This window comes from Biomphalaria glabrata, chromosome 17 (genome assembly GCF_947242115.1).
Source record: "Biomphalaria glabrata chromosome 17, xgBioGlab47.1, whole genome shotgun sequence".
NCBI lineage: Eukaryota > Metazoa > Mollusca > Gastropoda > Planorbidae > Biomphalaria > Biomphalaria glabrata.
Genome location: NC_074727.1, coordinates 20,769,638 through 20,791,481, shown reverse-complemented (window position 1 = coordinate 20,791,481; position 21,844 = coordinate 20,769,638). Strand labels below are relative to the sequence as shown.

Sequence of the window (21,844 nt, the reverse complement as noted above, 5' to 3'; positions counted from 1 at the left end):
AAAGGGCCAAGATACCAGAAGGCGAACGACATAATATAAATCTATATATTAATTCAACTAATTTTGTTCACAAACTATGATTTCTCCATTAAAGTAGGACCGCCCCCCCCCCTCAAAAGGTTTAGGTGGGAAGGGCAGTAGAGATAAATCGGCAAACAGGGAACGACATAATACAAAGATCGGTTAAAATATCAATAACAAGTTTTAATGACATATATATTTAATTGATTCTGTTAGCAAGCTGTGATTTCTACAAAGAAATTGGACCGCCCCCCCCCCCCACTCGAAAGTTTATGGGGCGGGGGGGGGGGGGCGGGATTGATACCATCGCCCCCTCCCGACCCCACCAAATTGGCCAACATACTAGAGGGGGGGGCGAAACTATCTAAAAATAGGTTGAAATATAAATAATTAGTATATATTAATAACATCAGTAATGAATTCGTATACAAATTGTGTGAATTCTATACTAAAATTCGTCCGCCCCCCCTTCGGGGGGGGGGGGGTCGGCCGAGTGGGGGGGGGGGGGGGCGATCGCCCCTACCGCCCCCCCCCCCCCCTGGATCCGCCAGTGGGCACATCGGTGGGAATGTGGGATGAGCATTAAAGCTGCATACTACCTAATGGTCTTCAGCTCCATATCTTTTCCCCAGGGCTGATCCACGAAACCTTTCCCATGTTTGGGCATATAGCTGCAAAGCAGCAGAGATTTGTATTCTATTTTCCCTCGGCTAGGTGGGCTGCAAGCCATGGCTAATGAGTCCCTCCTGCTCGAAGCTGGTTTAGGCTCCAGTAACTCACATTTACCCCTTCTCCTGTTAGTGAAAACAGCTCCGCAAGCCCAATATTTGAGCCAAACGTGAAAGATCAACAAATACATGAGAAACTCTTTGCGAAAACTTTTACAATAATACATAATATCCGTAAAAACAGATGATGAACATACAAAAAAAAAAACACAACATTTCCAATGTGCATGGTGATTCCAGAAATACATAGTAATTGTTATTTTAATAGGTTTAAATTTGAATTCTATCAGTAAAAAAAAGATAGATCTCTCTATCTTATGATGTAGCTTTACATTACTTTTTCACTCTTTGACTCACTGCAGTTAGAAATTAGTTTAAAAAGTTAGTTTATGAATGTGCTAAAATGCAATATAAATTTAGCAGGGGGTCTACCGAAAAGCAGAAAACATGGCAAGGGGTCTACGAGACAAAAAAGTTTGGGAACCACTGGTCTAAGTATAGAGCTTTAATCAGAGGCGAGTCATCATAAGTCTTGTGGGGGGATACAGCACGCTTACTCAGATCAGTTGTGTTTGCTGAGAGAGAGAGAGAGAGAGAGAGAGAAAGAGAGAGAGAAAGAGAGAGAGAGAAAGAGAGAGAGAGAGAGAGAGAGAGAAAGAAAGAGAGAAAGAGAGAGAGAGAGAGAAAAAAGAAAAAAGAAACAGAGAGAAAAAGAGAGATTGAGAAAGAGAGAAAAAAGAGAGATTGAGAAAGATATAAAAAGAGAGAGAGAAAGAGGGAGAGAAAGAGAGAGAGAAAGAGGGAGAGAAAAAGAGAGAGAAAAAGAGAGAGAGAGAGAGAGAGAAAGAGAGAAAAAAGAAAAAAGAGAGAGAAAAAGAGAGAGAGAAAGAGAGAAAAAGAGAGATTGAGAAAGAGATAAAAAGAGAGAGAGAAAGAGAAAGAGGTAAAGAGAGAGAGAAAGAGAAAGAGGGAGAGGAAAAGAGAGAGAGAGAGAAAAAGAGGGAGAGAAAGAGGAGGAGAAGAGAGAGTAAGAAAGTACACGAAAGCATGGAACGTGTGCGTCTGAGAAAGAGGGAGAGATCAAAGATTGAGTGATTAGGCAAAGACATAGAGAGAGTGAGAAAAAGAGAGAAAAAGAAAGAGAGAGAGAGAGAACGAGAAAGAGTATGTTTTGAGAGAGAAAGATTACAGAGTACAGGCAGAAAAGGTGAAAAGTGAGATAGGAGGAAAGAGAAAATAAAAGAAACGAAGAGAGAGAGAGAGAGAGAGAGAGATTGTTAAGCCCACCCACTCTGAACTATGCAGAGACGCCTTGAACTCGCGCTAACCAGTAACAACACTCACAGATGTTATACAATACACTACCAGTTATTTTTAATTGCTTTCATCAAAAAACTTTGCTATTTAAGCGTAGGCGGTATATATAAAAAAAAGGGGGATATGTTTAACGCAAAACCCCTGTTTACTTTGTGTTGTTGTGTAGAAAATAAAACTTTATCTTAAGAGAATTACACCAAATTTGAAACAAATATTTTTTGGTTTAAAAAAATCGAATTTCACGCTTTAAGTGGTAAACTTGTAATTCTTTTGTGCTAAACAATTATAAACCATTGAAATATTACTAGACACATTTGTTTGATATAAAAAAATTCTTCAAATCGTAAAACAATATTATATTAACCAAAAAAAAAACGATTTTTAAAACAGCATTAGCTAGTGTTACATTGATTGTACATTTATAACATGAGCACTCCAAATAATACCACCATAGCAACGGCCCGTGCTTTGTTTAGAATACATTTCAACACAGTGGACGGTGACAGGACCAGCATTATCAAGTCTGAAGAAACGGAGGACACTGATCTGGTAAGTTTTTAGGTGTGTGCAGGGGGCGCGGACCGCACCGAGTGACACCGACCCTCGTGACGCTGCTGGTCCACAACCCCATCTTATTTATGGAGAGCCTCTTGCAGAATAGCCCCTATGCATGTGTAAAACTTTTACTTGCATTAGCATAATTTGAAATTCCTAACTCAAGATCAATGTACCGTAAAATGTTTTACATGTTTCGGGTGTTCCTTCAGAGTTCAAGCTAATCTACTTCCTAGTCTGAACCAACTAGAAATTTGACAGGTTACGTACATCTTTGGGGGAAAAAAATACTCGCTAATTACACAGCAAAAACTCTATAATTTTTCAAAATCATCTTAAAATTAATTTTTTCTATTTTAAACACATTTTAGTGGGAATTTCTGCATATATGAATTCAAAGAAACATACCCAGAAACATTTTGCGCACTTTATGTAGAAATCATTCATGCATTATCTGAACTGGTAGAATTAATTTGCTACAATATACTAGAGGCGTAGCTAGCAATGCGCGGGTGGTTCGGGCCGCACGGGGCATCAAGTGTTCCGGAAACATCAAACTAAGGATAACCATTTTTAATAAAAAACAGTACGTTGTACATACATAAACAAAGACCAACTACTCTAATTGAAATGTAACAAAAAAATGTAGCTAGATTGTTACTTTGTTAATCTCCCATGTTGTTCTGTAAATTAAACTTACGCTGTAGACCAGCTTGAATCAGATTGACTAGATTTGTTCAAGTCTCTTAAGGCAATGCACTTTTACTCGCTCACCTTCCTGTAGGGCACATGGTACACGTTGTCACTTCATTGCTCAGTACACTGGATGTATATGAGGGACAAAGTTATGATTGTACGTTGTTCATTGTTCAGTACACTGGATGTATATGAGGGACAAAGTTATGATTGTACGTTGTTACTTCATTGCTCAGTACACTGGATGTATATGAGGGACAAAGTTATGATTGTACGTTGTTACTTCATTGCTCAGTACACTGGATGTATATGAGGGACAAAGTTATGATTGTACGTTGTTACTTCATTGCTCAGTACACTGGATTTATATGAGGGACAAAGTTACGATTGTACGTTGTTACTTCATTGCTCAGTACACTGGATTTATATGAGGGACAAAGTTATGATTGTACGTTGTTACTTCATTGCTCAGTACACTGGATTTATCTGAGGGACAAAGTTATGATTGTACGTTATTCATTGTTCAGTACACTGGATTTATATGAGGGACAAAGTTATGATTGTACGTTGTTCATTGTTCAGTACACTGTTTAATCTAGATCCAGATTTTATAAAATATCTCTAGATCTAGATAATTGTCGTAGAAGTTTATTTTGTATTTAACTATGATTGTTTTTAGTTTTAGTCATTTTGAAAAGAATTCAATAGATCTTGTAAATTTTTATATTGTCGAGACTCAAGAGGCTAAGTATGCTTGAACTTGGCTTGGCTTTGCTACATATGAAGGGGGCTCGAGGTTCGACACCCGACTCGAGCAGAGTTGTGTTTACTGAGCGCCTAAAGGCAGAACGAAAAACTTTCTCCTAGATACCCTCTGCCCACCCTCCCCCCCCAACTGTTACACAAATGAGATTGGACCATAGCGCCCTGAGCATGCAATAAGCATGAAAGTGGCACTATATAAAAGCTTAAATTTTAATTTTTAATGACCACTGAACAAAGAAATTGACCTCAATATTTTGCATTCAAATTATCTTTATTTTTTTAATCACTAACTAGTTCAATTTAATACTGTAATGCAAACAACATTATGGGCGTTGCTCAAGACTGATAAGTCTATGGCTGGTGCGCATAGTTCTTTCTTCGACGAAGACTTTGTCATTTCTTGTTGAAATGGCTGACGGCAGGGATCCAAGGATCCAAATGATAACATTCTGATAATGCTACCTGAAGAGAATCTTGAATATCTTTCTTTTTCTCTCAAAGCACAATCTGGCTCTCGGTGGGCATTGCGAAAGAGTTGAAGAAGAATTGTAAAGACATAATTTAGGTATTTTCTAGGAGTTTGTGAAACTACTAACTATGTACGATCCACTCCTAAGAGAACATGTGCTCCGTACCAAGCTAGTTCTAGTTGACCATATCTCTAGTCGAGACTACTGTTTATTAATGTTTCTACTTCTGGGTCAGTATTTGCTATACTTTGAGTAGATGTATTTTAAAAAAAGGAGGGGGGGGGGATTAGGTTGATGTAAACAAAACATTTTTTTTAAAAATAGCTTATATCAACTTACTCTGCCTGTCTAGTAAACTGTTTACACACGAAATTTTGCACTAATTATTTCTTATACCTTAAAAAAAAAAGAGAGAAATAACAAGGTTACAACGACAGTTTGTGTGGAAACACAAACTCAAAATCGGCCCCCGAAGTGGTCCACCGAGAGTCTTAACCTTGATGATGTCTAAGAGCTGAGCCGAAGGCTCTTCGAGCTCTAAGTTTGAAAAAAAACCTGTTTGGACGCCAAACAGTAAAAAAAAAAAAACCTGTGTGAACACACAGTTCTGTTTGGGAGAGACCCTAGACAATGCCTATGTAAGGCATTGCTGTTGACCGATGCGTTCAGCCCCCGACACATGGACTAGAGACACGGCCGAAGGCCGAGAATGCACCGGGGACTTCTGCCATTTTCCTTCAATGTACCAAGCTAACTGTGCGGGATCCGCCATTTATGTAACGGTCCCTTTGAGGAACAGCGCATGGATTGGTGACGTGTTTGTGGGGACTTTATTACAACCCCGCCCGTGCAATGGGTGGACTCTCGTCTACCCGTGGGCATCCCCACGGGAGTCCTGTGTTGCTACCCATTTAGCCTAGCCAATTCCTCAAATGGCCGTTTCCACGCGGGCGCCACGATGAGGCAGGGCAACGTGCCCGCGAGAGTCTTAACCAGGATTTGAACACGGGACTTACGGTTTCCAAGTGCTTTACCCCTCAGCCACAGCATCTCCATATATTTATTTAGCGTACACTTATAGTTTTTTTTTTTAAATAATAATTATTAACCTAATCCATACATTCAAAGTTAATAACATGTAACATGTAATAAAGAGAAACTAAAAAAGAATAAAAATTAAATAAATTAGCAACACGAAAAAGAAAAGAGAAGACTTTCCTCTCGCAAATAAAAATTAATATCTTCATTGTCATTTGTCATACAAACTAGACATAGATCTAGCTAGATCTAGACCTAGGTTTAGATCTATATAGATTTAGAACTAGATATAGAATCTTGATATAGAATCTATTATATCTAGATTAGAACTCGTATGAATTTACACGTTTAATCTTAAAAATATCAGGTGACCGAGCCTCGCTCGGATGAATAATTTGTTAAGGAAGGATATATACCCGAAGTCATTTTGAGAATATTTTTGTACCAGGTGGCCGAACCTCGCTCTTTTAAATAATTTCGGAAGGTTATATACCCGAAGTCATTTTGGGAATATTCTTGTAATTACGAAAATGAACGATCGGATAAAGACTACTAATCTGAAGAGTTGTTTTAGTGTTCTGTTAGTTCTAATTGTAGGCCTAATTGTACATGTCGATTACAATTAAAGTCTTTTAAGTCCTCCTACAGTCTAGACAAACTACAGCTCACGTCCGTCTTATAGTTTTACAATCCATCTTTTGCGTAAAACTATTGTAGGCTTACTATTATTGGCTTGGAAGAAAGTCTTTGCAATGTAACTTCTCTACGTTATAGGGTAAAACATGCACTTAGTGACAAAGTAAAATGGCGCATTTTTTCTTATTAAACTTAAATCATGGCATTAGTTTTCTAAAGAAACGTTTCCGCGGGGCACCTCTGTTACGCCAAACAATATGCTCGTTACCCATACGGGATACGTGCCCTGCCCAGCCTGACTGTCGGACTATAGGAAGTTCATACCGGCTTTTGCCATCCATCCATCCTAGTGGTGCTATGGCCTGCTTTTACACATCCATCCATTCAGATCTCTCCTTGCCCTAACTCCAAGCTTTTTACCGAGGTTTATAGTTAAATCAAAAGAGGCTGCAGTGTACGCAAACTCGTTGACCGCTAGATGGATATCATGTTTAGTGTGAGCAAGTAAGGCGTAGAGAAGCTGTGTTATGACCATTTCCTTTGTTTTGGTACAGGAGAGGTAGACACTGAAGCATGAACACATGGTAATAATTCACCAGCAAAATAATAATAATAATAAGGCTTGTCTTAGAGTCCGAAAATTAATGAGGATTGCAGCTGTGACCTACATATCTTGCCACATCCAGGGCAAGCATAACCATTGTCCGCGGTGCTCGATTAAGATTTTCTTTTAGCGTCTGCGTCTGTCCTCGGCAGCAAATTTTCTTTTGGTCTCAAATGTGTATCGGCGGCCTTTGTATAGAGGGAATTCTTTAAGTCCGACAGTTACGCTGGACAGAGCAGTATCCTGTATGGGAGACGAATCTCAGACGAACGCATGCCAAAGGCAGTCTTTTTTGGTGAGCTAAAAAGTGGTCGACGTAACACCGAAACCCTTAAAATACCAGCTTATGGCGTAAACTTGACTTAGCTGACATAGAAGAGAGCACATGGTTGCATGCGGCCTCAGAACGAGACAGCTGGAGGTCACCAGCAAAATAAACAATAAAGTAAAAGGTATCTACACCGCTCTACACAATTAAAGTGTAAACAACTTATTAAGCACTTAAAACACAAAAACTAATCATACATCGGCACATTTAATTTCATTACTTTTCTTTTATAGTTCTATAATAAATCAATCTACAGTAAGATGGTGCGCAAATGTTTAATTAGGTCTAATGGTTCTTTAAAACTCGTTCTTGTTTGCAAAGAAATATTTTAGTATACTGCGGTAAGCCTAGTGATGTAAGCAGCGTTTTTCCCGTTTACGTCATGGAAAATTTTCATTCATAAAACATTCTAGCCAAAATTAATTTTTCGATAATGAGGCATTTTCAAACCGATATAACGGTCGACCTCGAGTTTTCCCGATGTGGCCAATGAGTTGAGAATTTTTTTCTCACTAATATGCACATACCTTGAAATTTTAAAGAAAATCGTTAGAGCCGTTTTTGAAATAAAATTTATATATATATATAAATATAAATATATATACATACATACATACATACATACAAGAATTGCTCGCTTAAGAGTAAAAATATCAGGTGACCGAGCCTCGCTCGGATGAATAATTTGTTAAGGAAGGATATATACCCGAAGTCATTTTGAGAATATTTTTGTACCAGGTGGCCGAACCTCGCTCTGTTAAATAATTTCGGAAGGTTATATACCCGAAGTCATTTTGGGAATATTCTTGTAATTACGAAAATGAACGATCGGATAAAGACTACTAATCTGAAGAGTTGTTTTAGTGTTCTGTTAGTTCTAATTGTAGGCCTAATTGTACATGTCGATTACAATTAAAGTCTTTTAAGTCCTCCTACAGTCTAGACAAACTACAGCTCACGTCCGTCTTATAGTTTTACAATCCATCTTTTGCGTAAAACTATTGTAGGCTTACTATTATTGGCTTGGAAGAAAGTCTTTGCAATGTAACTTCTCTACGTTATAGGGTAAAACATGCACTTAGTGACAAAGTAAAATGGCGCATTTTTTCTTATTAAACTTAAATCATGGCATTAGTTTTCTAAAGAAACGTTTCCGCGGGGCACCTCTGTTACGCCAAACAATATGCTCGTTACCCATACGGGATACGTGCCCTGCCCAGCCTGACTGTCGGACTATAGGAAGTTCATACCGGCTTTTGCCATCCATCCATCCTAGTGGTGCTATGGCCTGCTTTTACACATCCATCCATTCAGATCTCTCCTTGCCCTAACTCCAAGCTTTTTACCGAGGTTTATAGTTAAATCAAAAGAGGCTGCAGTGTACGCAAACTCGTTGACCGCTAGATGGATATCATGTTTAGTGTGAGCAAGTAAGGCGTAGAGAAGCTGTGTTATGACCATTTCCTTTGTTTTGGTACAGGAGAGGTAGACACTGAAGCATGAACACATGGTAATAATTCACCAGCAAAATAATAATAATAATAAGGCTTGTCTTAGAGTCCGAAAATTAATGAGGATTGCAGCTGTGACCTACATATCTTGCCACATCCAGGGCAAGCATAACCATTGTCCGCGGTGCTCGATTAAGATTTTCTTTTAGCGTCTGCGTCTGTCCTCGGCAGCAAATTTTCTTTTGGTCTCAAATGTGTATCGGCGGCCTTTGTATAGAGGGAATTCTTTAAGTCCGACAGTTACGCTGGACAGAGCAGTATCCTGTATGGGAGACGAATCTCAGACGAACGCATGCCAAAGGCAGTCTTTTTTGGTGAGCTAAAAAGTGGTCGACGTAACACCGAAACCCTTAAAATACCAGCTTATGGCGTAAACTTGACTTAGCTGACATAGAAGAGAGCACATGGTTGCATGCGGCCTCAGAACGAGACAGCTGGAGGTCACCAGCAAAATAAACAATAAAGTAAAAGGTATCTACACCGCTCTACACAATTAAAGTGTAAACAACTTATTAAGCACTTAAAACACAAAAACTAATCATACATCGGCACATTTAATTTCATTACTTTTCTTTTATAGTTCTATAATAAATCAATCTACAGTAAGATGGTGCGCAAATGTTTAATTAGGTCTAATGGTTCTTTAAAACTCGTTCTTGTTTGCAAAGAAATATTTTAGTATACTGCGGTAAGCCTAGTGATGTAAGCAGCGTTTTTCCCGTTTACGTCATGGAAAATTTTCATTCATAAAACATTCTAGCCAAAATTAATTTTTCGATAATGAGGCATTTTCAAACCGATATAACGGTCGACCTCGAGTTTTCCCGATGTGGCCAATGAGTTGAGAATTTTTTTCTCACTAATATGCACATACCTTGAAATTTTAAAGAAAATCGTTAGAGCCGTTTTTGAAATAAAATTTATATATATATATATATATATATATATATATATAAATATATATACATACATACAAGAATTGCTCGCTTAAGAGTATAGGATATATATATATATATATATATATATATATATATATATATATAAATTTTATTTCGAAAACGTGTGTCAGCTAAGTCAAGTTTGCGCCATAAGCTGGTGTTTTAAGCGTCTCGGTGTTACGTCGCCCACTTTTTAGCTCACCAAAAAAGACTGCCTTTGGCATGCGTTCGTCTGAGATTCGTCTCCCATACAGGATACTGCTCTGTCCAGCGTAACTTTCGGGCTTAAAGAATTCCCTCTATACAAAGGCCGCGGATACACATTTGAGACCAAAAGAAAATTTGCTGCCGTGGACAGACGCAGACGCTAAAAGAAAATCTTAATCGAGCACCGCGGACAATGGTTTTGCTTGCCTTGGATGTGGCAAGATATGTAGGTCACAGCTGCAATCCTCATTAATTTTCGGACTCTAAGACAAGCCTTATTATTATTATTATTTTGCTGGTGAATTATTACCATGTGTTCATGCTTCGGTGTCTACTGTCCTGTACCAAAACAAAGGAAAGGGTCATAACACAGCTTCTCTACGCCTTACTAGCTCACACTAAACATGATATCTAGCGAGCGGTCAACGAGTTTGCTTACGCTGCAGCCTCTTTTGATTTAACTATAAACCTCGGTAAAAAGCTTGGAGTTAGGGCGTGTTGACGGAAAGCCCAGGAGAGATCTGAATGGAGGGATGTGTAAAAGCAGGTCATAGCACCACTGGGATGGATGGATGGCAAAAGCCGGTATGAACTTCTTATAGTCCGACAGTCAGGCTGTGCAGGGCAGGTATCCCGTATGGGTAACGAGCATATTATTCGGCGTAACAGAGATGCCCTACGGAAACGTTTCTTTAAAAAACTAATGCAATGATTTAAGTCTAATAAGAAAAAATGAGCCATTTTACTTTGTCACTAAGTGCATGTTTTACCCTATAACGTAGAGAAGTTACACTGCAAAGACTTCTTCCAAGCCAATAATAGTAAGCCTACAATAGTTTTACCCAAAAGATGGATTGCAAAACTTTAAGACGGACTTGAGCTGTAGTTAGTCTAGACTGTAGGAGGACTTAAAAGACTTTAAATTTAATCGACATGTTCAATTAGGCCTACAATTAGAACTAACAGAACACTAAAACAACTCTTCAGATTAGTAGTCTTTATCCGATCGTTCATTTTCGTAAATACAAGAATATTCCCAAAATGACTTCGGGTATATAACCTTCCGTAATTATTTAACCGAGCGAGGTTCGGCCACCTGGTACAAAAATATTCTCAAAATGACTTCGGGTATATATCCTTCCATAACAAATTATTCATCCGAGCGAGGCTCGGTCACCTGATATTATATAAATATATATACATACATATAAGAATTGCTCGCTTAAGAGTATAGGATTTCTAGACGTAGGCCAATATTATGATCATGAATAGTAGGCCTTTTGTTACCGGGTAATGGCTAATGGTGTACTATGCTGTTCGTATCCGATTCATTTCTTAATGTGATACTATTGTTTACATAATAAATAAATCTGCTCCCATAAGCTGTCAGAAGATAAGTTATTGCCTTAATAATTAAAATTCTGTTCAAATTATCAATACATTTGTAATATATGTATATTATAAATATATCTAGATCTGGGCTCTTTTTAGTCTTATTTAGACTCTCAAGTGTAGGCACCTATAATGAGGATATGTCAAAACTGCGCGCTATAAAAGTAGTTCGTTATTATTTAAACTTATAACTAAAATCTAAGTTCGTATCAAAATTCTTTTTAAAAAACAACATTTGAATCAGTATTCTATTCAATGAGTTAGTTAATAAATGGAAAATATATTTTATAATGATCCATTGGCACTTTTACCATTATGTGACCTTAGATGCAATTTTTTTTTGAACCAATGCGCGAATCTATGAATGAAGCTTGAGTTATTAATGAAGACGTCCATGACCTTTTAAAAAAAAGTTACCTCCCCTGAAGTTTTTCATTGAAAAGTGGTGTAATTTTTTGAAAAATCTGCTTTCATAGATAATTTTAAAAATTAGATGGTTCACTTAAGGAAAAGAAAAAAGTAGCCGTTGCATCAAAACTTTGAATGATCTAAAATATCATGATGTCTAATTTTCATTTTCTCTTCTAGTTTCTGAGATCTAAACAGGACGGACGGACAGACGGACGGACAGACAGGCCAAACAAAACTAATTTCGCCTTTTCCCATTTCGGAGGCCGCTAAAAATAATAAATAACTAAACCAATTAATTAATTAACTATTGATAATAAATTATTGTCTTTCAGTATCGAATAAGAGAAAGAAATTGTACTTGACAGATGTGGTCCTATCAGTTGAATTAGTCCCTTTAATACTTAGTGTAGAGAATATGGTCGCCGCTTAAACGTTTGAAACTAATAAGAAATAACTATAAAACTTTTATTTATTTTATTTTGTTCTTTCTGTTTATGAAAGTGAAACATAGGGCACCAACCAGCTTCCTCTGTTCTAGTAGTCTCCCCAAGTCTTTCCTATTTGCCTGGCAATTGCATCCGAATCTCGGCGCTATGTATTTAACGGTTCTCTTTCCTTGGGTTTTCCAGTTGAGAGATTCTTCTGGATGTTGATGTGGGATAGTCTTGCGAAGGATGTGGTCTATCAGCTGTTGGCGTCTCTAGAGGGAATCCGTTTTCTATATCTTTAAAAACAAAAAAGTGTATACGGTTAATACAGTAATCATTCAAAAAATAAATGTATAGTCCATATTAATCAATCTATATTAATGATTTTCTTTTAATTTTAATGTTAAAATTGTGAAGGCTTTATTATGTCGCTTTGCTATTAGAATATGTCAATGATAATACCTATTATAAGACTTTACAATTATCCATCAATTTTTAAAGGGTCTCTTTAATTCTGTCATTTATCTTTAATTTCCGGATCTTTAAAAAAATCGAAATGCTAACAGATAGATTACTGCCTTAAACCCAAATATTTCAAGGATGATATTTTTAATACCTATTCTATAACATTAAAAAAGCATATAAATATTCACAATAATTTTTTTTTAAGCGTGGATGCTCCGAATAGCAAGATACAAGTTGTTCGTTTCGCATGTATGACACATGTGTCTACAACAGAGAATTATAGATAACCTAATGCTCATCATTTTGAACAATATCTGAATTTTGTTATCCTTAATTGTTGTGAAAACATGAAACTTACTGTTCTGTCTTATATGCTTTTGGCAATGCAATCTTCTACTAAGAAATAAAAATATGTTCAATTTAATAATAGAAAATCCATGTATGTATATATACCTTTCAAACGAGGGAAGGTGTTACGTGGCACGCTTTCGCTCAGGGCACTGTACGATAGGAGCCTAAAGAATCCCGTCAAGATGTCAATAGTAGCAAGAGTACATACGAACTAAATAAGCACAGGATAGTAGCTCCGGCCGAATATTCGGCCTTTTTCACAATCCCGACTTATTCGGTTCCGGCTGAATATCCCTGCTGGATAGTAAAAAGTACACCTTATCCCTATATTTTAATTAATATCAATAAAGTGGACGTCGCTCCATTAATGTCTGCTATGGAATGTATTCAAGTTTATATTTAAAACATGAGAATGTGCTTAAAAAATATATGAACATGCACCGAACGACTTTATTAACTCTTTCTCTCCGTAATTATTTACCACATTCTAGTGGAATCAACGTTGGTACCGTCAGTTAGGAGAGAAAGAGTTAAAAAGACAAGGCTTGTTACTATTAATAGAAATGAAACTTTACGTTGTAAATGCACTTTACATACAAAGCAGCAATGGCTGGGACATTTTTCATTTTGTATGTCCTGACGTTTGAGTGGGTTCGTTAACAGGTTATATTCTTTAATTAAGTCACGCTGTCCAGACGTGTGTCTAGCTGTGTGGGTATATCTCCAGAGGTAGAGATGAACAACTCCCACTCTATTTTAATTAGTCCTTCACATTGAGTGCATTGATAGACAGGTGATCACAAGTCAAATAAGATGGACGTAGTCTTAATGTCAGCATATTGACTATCCATAGAGGTCACTCCTTGCGAGGGAACTGAGTTTGCATACACGGTAGTAGATCAAAATCTTAATCAGGGGGCCATACCTCAAGCCACACCTCTACACGAGTAACAGGGTAATGAACTTGTTTACTTGGAGAAAAATCTCAAATACGGGGCTGGCCTACAGGCCACACCTATACACGGCATGGGCGTAGCCAGGGGGGGGGGGCTCTTGGGGTTCAACCCCCCCCCCCCGAAATGACTGATTTTTGCTTTTATTTTGTTTATTTTAGGTGAGATTTTAATACTAAATCATCACTTACCACAGCACAGCCAAGGCAGTTTTGAGTTAAAAACCCTCTACCAGGGGGTTTTGAGTTTAAATCCCCCTACCAGGGGATTTTGAGGTTTTGGGATTTTAAACCCCAGGGGGTTTTGAGATACAAATCCCTCTACCAGGGGGCTTTGAGTTTAAAACCCCCTACAGGGGGCTTTGAATTTTAAACCCCCTACCAGAGGTTTTTGCAGTTAAATCCCCCTCTTCTATAAAACAAAACAAAAAAATGCAAACAACAATCCCCAAATTCCAACAGCACAGTTGAGGAAGATTTTGATTTTAAAACCCCATCCAAAATTTACGATAACCCCATCTTCAATATACAAAAAGCAAATTACACACTCAAAATTCTATGAGCGTAGCCAAAGGGGTTTTGAGTTTAACCCCCCTCCCCCTTCCAGTTGGGGTTTGAAGCTAAAAAGTACCTCTTCAATATAAAAAAAAGCAAATTACACACTATAAAATCTATGAGCGTAGCCAAAGGGGTTTTGAGTTTAAATCCCCCTCCTCCAGATGGCTTTTTCTTTAAAGTTTAAAACCCCTCCAGATGGTTTTGAGTTTAAAATTCCCCTACAGAGCATTTAGAGTTGAAAACCTCTCTCTTCAATATTATTTAAAAGCAAACTACAGTCACTAAATTTTATGATCGTAGCTAAATGGGGTTTTGAATTAAAAACAAAACAAAACAAAAAACCCAGAGATTATTTAGTTTAAAACCCCTCAACAGATGATTTTGACGATAAAACTTTCCTTTTCTATATAAAATCTAAAGCGAAATACAGGCATGTGATGCCAAGAGCGTAGTCAAGAGAGGTTACAAATTTCTACCAGTGGCTTGGGCTCCATTAATTAAGTGTGAATAGTCTTCTGCCGAAATTGAAAATCATTAAATGTGTCTCAACAAAGATGGCTAAGACAGATTTTAGGAGTCAGTCATAGAGATCGGGTCTAAATCAAATAAATCATATGCCGAACTGGGAGTCGAATCCTTAGTAAGGTTGTGACAGAGCGTCGCATGAGGTTTTGCGGGACATGTTTTCCGACAAAATGAATTACGCAAAATAAGAGTTGCGGAAACAGCTTGCCGGAAAATGCGCCGAACGGCGCGAGAGGGTCTAAGTCAGTAAGAATAGCACATTAGGTTTTTGAAATAAAACTTTTTAATAGCAAGATAATGCACTGTAGATACCTCAGAATATGCATTTTGTTGGCTTTCAATACCAGAAATAGTGCTCGGCGGCGGGGCTTCGCCCCGCGCTGGGGGAGCGCTGCGAACTCCCCCAGATCCCCTTGCTAGCAAGGGCGGGGAGTCTACAATAAACAATAAACGTCTTCCGAAAGGGTCAGAATGTAATAAAGATTAATTATGTACACACACACACACACACATATATTTTTTTTTTGCGGGGGGGGGGGGAAATCCCCTCCCCCAAACCCTCCCCGAAAAGAAATCCTGGCTACGCCCATGATACACGGGTACCGAGTTTGCTTACTTGGAGATAAATCGCAATAAGGAGGCTGGACTATAGAACACAAACCAAATGAATGATCCTTTGGTACACAAACCGCGAGATTTCCTAGCCCAGTAAGCCAGTAACTAGTTTTGATGTACATAAAAGTACAAAGCTCAGATCTCTGTATATTGACGTAATCAGCTCTGATTAGCCAACTAGTGAAGAATTAAGAGGGCTAATAAAAAAAAATGTAAAGGCAGCGGAACCTGATGACATTCCTGCAGGCATTTATATAAGATCAGGAATTTTGTCTTTTCCCCACCATATCAATATATGAAGTCACTTAAGGGAAACCTAAGGGAGTTAAATAACAACTCTAGTTTAAGTGACACAGCTAGGACTATTCCTTTGTTTAACTCTACAGTGACATTTTTTCCCTCCATCAGCACTCACATAGTTCCCGTGACACCCACACACAAATCATACAAAACTCACACACAAGACAAATAAAACCCCTTTTTAAAAAAAAAAAAATATTAAAAGTGCTCCAAACCAGTCCTACCACTGTTGGTTTTGCGTTAAGAAACGCATGCGCAATCCTGTGATCATCGTAGCACGCCGGAAGAGTACCCTGGAGGCCGAATGACCATCGGAAATTTCGGCTTGTCGTTTATTTTTCATTGGAATTTTTTTTTGTCATACGATTTTTTAGACTGTAACAAGCACAATTGTACCCCAAATGGTATACGTTAAAGATACACTGTTTTTTTTTTTTTTTTTTATATCTTATCACAGATTTATTTTACACTAAATAAAATTACATAAAGCTTTTGCTATGTAAATACATCATGGATGTCAGATATACACATGTAAAATTTGATTATAATTTTATAACATTAGCAAAATCACATTAGGGTCTACCTAGGCCTATGAACGAAATAAATTTTACGGTTGGGGGTCACCGCCTAGTGGGGAGTCGCATTAGGGGGTCGCCGGGCTAAAACGATTCAGAACTGCTGCTCTAGTCTAAACAAAAAAAAAAAACATTTTGTGTATACATTGCCAACTTTCGCCGATCAAAAAAATATATCTGTGAAGTCTTAGCTCACTGCCAAATTACACGTTTTTCTCCGTACGGCAAAATTACTGGACGAGGTTTCCCCGTGTCTTTAGGACTTTCGTATTGGGCGGAGTTTCGCCGTACCGTAGGCTATCTAGCTATTTCTCATTCTTCTTTCCTTTCAAATGAGTACTTTGTGATTATTTCATCTATCCCTATTTCTCATTCTTCTTTCCTTTCAAATGAGTACTTTGTGATTATTTCATCTATCCCTATTTCTCATTCTTCTTTCCTTTCAAATGAGTACTTTGTGATTATTTCATCTATCCCTATTTCTCATTCTTCTTTCCTTTCAAATGAGTACTTTGTGATTATTTCATCTATCCCTATTTCTCATTCTTCTTTCCTTTCAAATGAGTACTTTGTGATTATTTCATCTATCCCTATTTCTCATTCTTCTTTCCTTTCAAATGAGTACTTTGTGATTATTTCATCTATCCCTATTTCTCATTCTTCTTTCCTTTCAAATGAGTACTTTGTGATTATTTCATCTATCCCTATTTCTCATTCTTCTTTCCTTTCAAATGAGTACTTTGTGATTATTTCATCTATCCCTATTTCTCATTCTTCTTTCCTTTCAAATGAGTACTTTGTGATTATTTCATCTATCCCTATTTCTCATTCTTCTTTCCTTTCAAATGAGTACTTTGTGATTATTTCATCTATCCCTATTTCTCATTCTTCTTTCCTTTCAAATGAGTACTTTGTGATTATTTCATCTATCCCTATTTCTCATTCTTCTTTCCTTTCAAATGAGTACTTTGTGATTATTTCATCTATCCCTATTTCTCATTCTTCTTTCCTTTCAAATGAGTACTTTGTGATTATTTCATCTATCCCTATTTCTCATTCTTCTTTCCTTTCAAATGAGTACTTTGTGATTATTTCATCTATCCCTATTTCTCATTCTTCTTTCCTTTCAAATGAGTACTTTGTGATTATTTCATCTATCCCTATTTCTCATTCTTCTTTCCTTTCAAATGAGTACTTTGTGATTATTTCATCTATCCCTATTTCTCATTCTTCTTTCCTTTCAAATGAGTACTTTGTGATTATTTCATCTATCCCTATTTCTCATTCTTCTTTCCTTTCAAATGAGTACTTTGTGATTATTTCATCTATCCCTATTTCTCATTCTTCTTTCCTTTCAAATGAGTACTTTGTGATTATTTCATCTATCCCTATTTCTCATTCTTCTTTCCTTTCAAATGAGTACTTTATGATTATTTCATCTATCCCTATTTCTCATTCTTCTTTCCTTTCAAATGAGTACTTTGTGATTATTTCATCTATCCCTAGTCCGTTTGACTAAAAACCGCGTAGTGCACGTCGTACGGCGACCGTGGAGTTCCTTTGTTCTACACTGGGCTGTTTCAAAGCGTCGTACGGCGACCGTGGAGTTCCTTTGTTCTACACTGGGCTGTTTCAAAGCGTCGTACGGCGACCGTGGAGTTCCTTTGTTCTACACTGGGCTGTTTCAAAGCGTCGTACGGCGACCGTGGAGTTCCTTTGTTCTACACTGGGCTGTTTCAAAGCGTCGTACGGCGACCGTGGAGTTCCTTTGTTCTACACTGGGCTGTTTCAAAGCGTCGTACGGCGACCGTGGAGTTCCTTTGTTCTACACTGGGCTGTTTCAAAGCGTCGTACGGCGACCGTGGAGTTCCTTTGTTCTACACTGGGCTGTTTCAAAGCGTCGTACGGCGACCGTGGAGTTCCTTTGTTCTACACTGGGCTGTTTCAAAGCGTCGTACGGCGACCGTGGAGTTCCTTTGTTCTACACTGGGCTGTTTCAAAGCGTCGTACGGCGACCGTGGAGTTCCTTTGTTCTACACTGGGCTGTTTCAAAGCGCCGAACAGCCATTTTACCGTCACGGTAAAATATTCAAGCTCCCATGCCTTTTTGCAAACTCATTAGGTTTTTTCTTGTACAAATGTGTACACGCTATTTCTGCAGCCTCTCATTCTCAGATCAAGTTGAAACTTTGCACAATTAATAGTTGTCCCTGACAACAAATGAGGCTATTTAAAACAAATCGACCATTTGTTTTATCAATTATGCGTAACTAATTAAGAGGAGATAAGCTTACCTTGTGCTAAGAATTAGGTCGTCGCCTAAAAATGTGAAACTAATAATAGATAACTATAAAACCTTCTATTTTTTTTCATTAGTACTTGTCCGCACGGAAGGCTCAAAACTCGGCCTTCTATCATGGAGGCTTTACCCTTCGTGTTGGAATTCAAGTCTAATACCTCCCTCCCAAACTATGATTGGACCATAACGCATTGAGCATTCTAAAATCAGGAAAACGCGCTAAACATAAATTATTGCTAAAAATATTTCCAATGCCACAGATTTATTACACTTAATATAAGTTTTTGTTTTTTTTAAAGTATATTTTTTTAAATTTTAATTGTTTCGCATCTTCAGACGTGCGTTTTTTTTTCTACTTTACGGTGAAATAAGTGTAATGTTCAAAGGACCTTAGATCTACTTCCGCCCGACACTACCCCCTAAAATACCTAAACATGAATATAAATAAAAGGGGGGGGGGAAGACTACTTTATCTTATAAATTAAAGATTAATTCCCCAATAGGTTGGCGCCCTCACATTGCTTACTACCAGATTGACCCTACCCCACCCCATCCAACCCGCTTCACAACATCGCTGTATTGATTGATTCTTCCAACAATACCTATTGACAAAAGATATTGTCACACACACACAAGTCACCGTGGCCGAAAAATCGATTCTGTCACAGTCTCCTGGCGTGGGATCGACTCCATTGTTATTGTATTGTCTTAATTATTAATCGATTACACCCTCAGCGGTCTTTGTTAGTTTGACTTTATTATCAAAATATGAAAAAATATTTTGTCTGTTTTTTATCTATATCTAATCCAAACTTCGAATGAAGGATTAAAACTCATTACGAAATGTTTGGTGCATTTGAACTTTTGGAGAGCTTTTAAAAAGCTGAACTTAAAGTTGTAATTTTTTAAAGAAAACAAAGCACTTTTTTTTCAAAGAGACGAAAAGAAACGAAACAAATGCTAGTTAGTTTTTTTTTATTAAAAAGCCTGCAGGAAATGATTATGAGAAAGTGAAAGTGGTTGTTTGGTTTTGCGTGTGGGAGTAATGGCGGCCCAGTAACTAGACCGAAGATATGCCTTGTAAGAAATGGTCACTTGCTCGGATATTGTTTCACAAACGTGCCAAAGAGAGCCACTGTTGCACTTCGTCCAGTGCCCACGACCAGCTCCCAGTGCTGGACAACGATTTCCCACGTGAAGAGGTATGTGAATTTGTTTCTTTTTTTTTTGTTTTGTTTCACTTTTTTTTTTAATTCTCATTGCTTCCGACTTTTTATTTCTTTACGTTTTCCCCCCGATAACATTTGTTGCCATGGCAATGCACTGCGTAGAGAACACGCATGTAGCAGGCGTGTGCTTGCAATGATTGCCGAGATTATAGACACCCTGTTTTGCATTGACTTTTTTAAATAGCTGCAATCACAGCTATTTGTACAATTATTTTTTTTGTTTCGGAAAACTTTTTAACTTCCGTTTTTGTTGTCAGTCTGTCTTCTACGTTTTTGTCTAGCAACTTGAGGTACAATTGAGAATTTTAATTCTAGAGTAGTCTTAAACAAAAATAATCAAATAATGGGGATCTTCATACTAAAACTTAATCATGCTAACATGCTCTCCATTTCCGCTTTGAATTTCTAAGATCCCACTCAAGTTCTCAAAGAAATAAAATACAGTAAGAGAGAACAAAAAGAGAAAGTGATATGAAAAAATGTTGTGGTGATATAATGAAACCTAAAAAAATCGTTAGAAGATTAAAAGAGGAAGATAGGGAGAGATTTTGAAATACATTAAAAAAAAAAACAATGTCAATGACACCATATTGAAAGATTACAATTGGCAACTAAAAAATAATAATTTATTTGCACCATATGAGTTTATACAATGGACTCTACAGTGCTGAAAAGTGCACGAAATCGTGTATATTGTTAGAGGCCCCGAAAGGGGAATAGCCGCTATTAGTTTTGTGTCGTGTGTCAGTCCGTCCGTCCCGTTTTGATATAAACTAGAAGAGATATTGAAAATTTCGATGTCAAGATATTTTATATCTTTCAAAGTTCTGATGCAGCGGCTACTTTTTTCTGAAATCGCAAATTTTAATTTTTAAAATAAACTATGCAAGCAGTTTGTTTTTTTTTTCATAAAAATACACCATGTTTACAACTATTCCCATTAAAATAAAAACAACATGGAAGACTATTTAGTAAGGAAGGTTAATATGTAACATATCTTTAACACATATACGTAAACGGATTTTGATTTTTTGTCAAATTTTTTTTTCTGTCATTCTAGCTACATAAATTTTTAAACAATTACTTTTTTTTAAGAGAAAAAAATCTATTTAGTATGGATATAAGTCGAATATAATTTAAAACAACAATTAATAATCATTGTTTCCTATTACACGTGAAGAGCATTATCATGTATATATATATATATATATATATATACAACTAACTGAACTAATGCAAAAGTTTCTCTATTGAGACTTTGAATAAGAGATTGGCCCTTTACAAAACAATTGGATAATTCCTCAGTAACATCAGTTAGGACCATAGACTATATATTTAGTCTATGGTTAGGACAGATTCACATTTAACTATATCTTCATAACTATCAGTTCATTGAATACATATGAATATTAAGAATGTAATAATAACAACATTAGTAAATCTCCGTATCCTGCGATATCAAGGGGTTAGTCGAAGTAACAAAACAACAGTATCTGCGACACGAGTACGTCTCTTCTTTTTGTATCGATGGAGATAGGGTTGTAGTTGTTGATAGGGTTGTAGTTATTGATAGTTAGTGGTTCAGAGTTTCGAATGTTCTTTCTGAAAATATTGAAATCTGCCCATTTACCTGCCTGACTGGACCACTTCGGGGGCCGATTTTGAGTTTGTGTCTCCACACAAACTGTCTTTGTAACCTTGTTTTTTAAAATACGTCAATACTTTCGTATTCTGTATTTTTTATTTATTTTTTATTTTTTCGTATTCTGTACACCGGATACACCAAAAAGCTTGCTATTTAAGGATTGCCTCCATGTATGAGATCTCCACTATGTTATAATACTATCAACAGGAAGTTCAGAAATACTTGACGTCGTTGAAGGGCTTTGAAGCAAAGACCAGATCCAGTAAAACAATATGGCGACTGAGA

The 21,844-nt window shown here is 37.2% G+C and overlaps 1 protein-coding gene across 2 annotated transcripts in view; it reads left to right on the top strand.

The window, feature by feature from the left end:
• Positions 1-2,342: 2,342 nt before the first annotated feature.
• The window catches only part of LOC106052086 (neo-calmodulin-like), a 137,498-nt gene continuing 117,996 nt past the window's right edge, over positions 2,343-21,844 (top strand). Inside the window, exon 1 of one of the 2 annotated variants that reach the window (XM_056015379.1) lies at positions 2,343-2,615. In XM_056015379.1, coding sequence (XP_055871354.1) covers positions 2,493-2,615 — 123 coding nt within the window. In that variant the 5' untranslated portion in view covers positions 2,343-2,492. Of the gene's footprint in view, positions 2,616-19,743; positions 19,888-21,844 lie in introns of those variants that run through there. The other variant, XM_056015378.1, reaches the window with a different exon arrangement.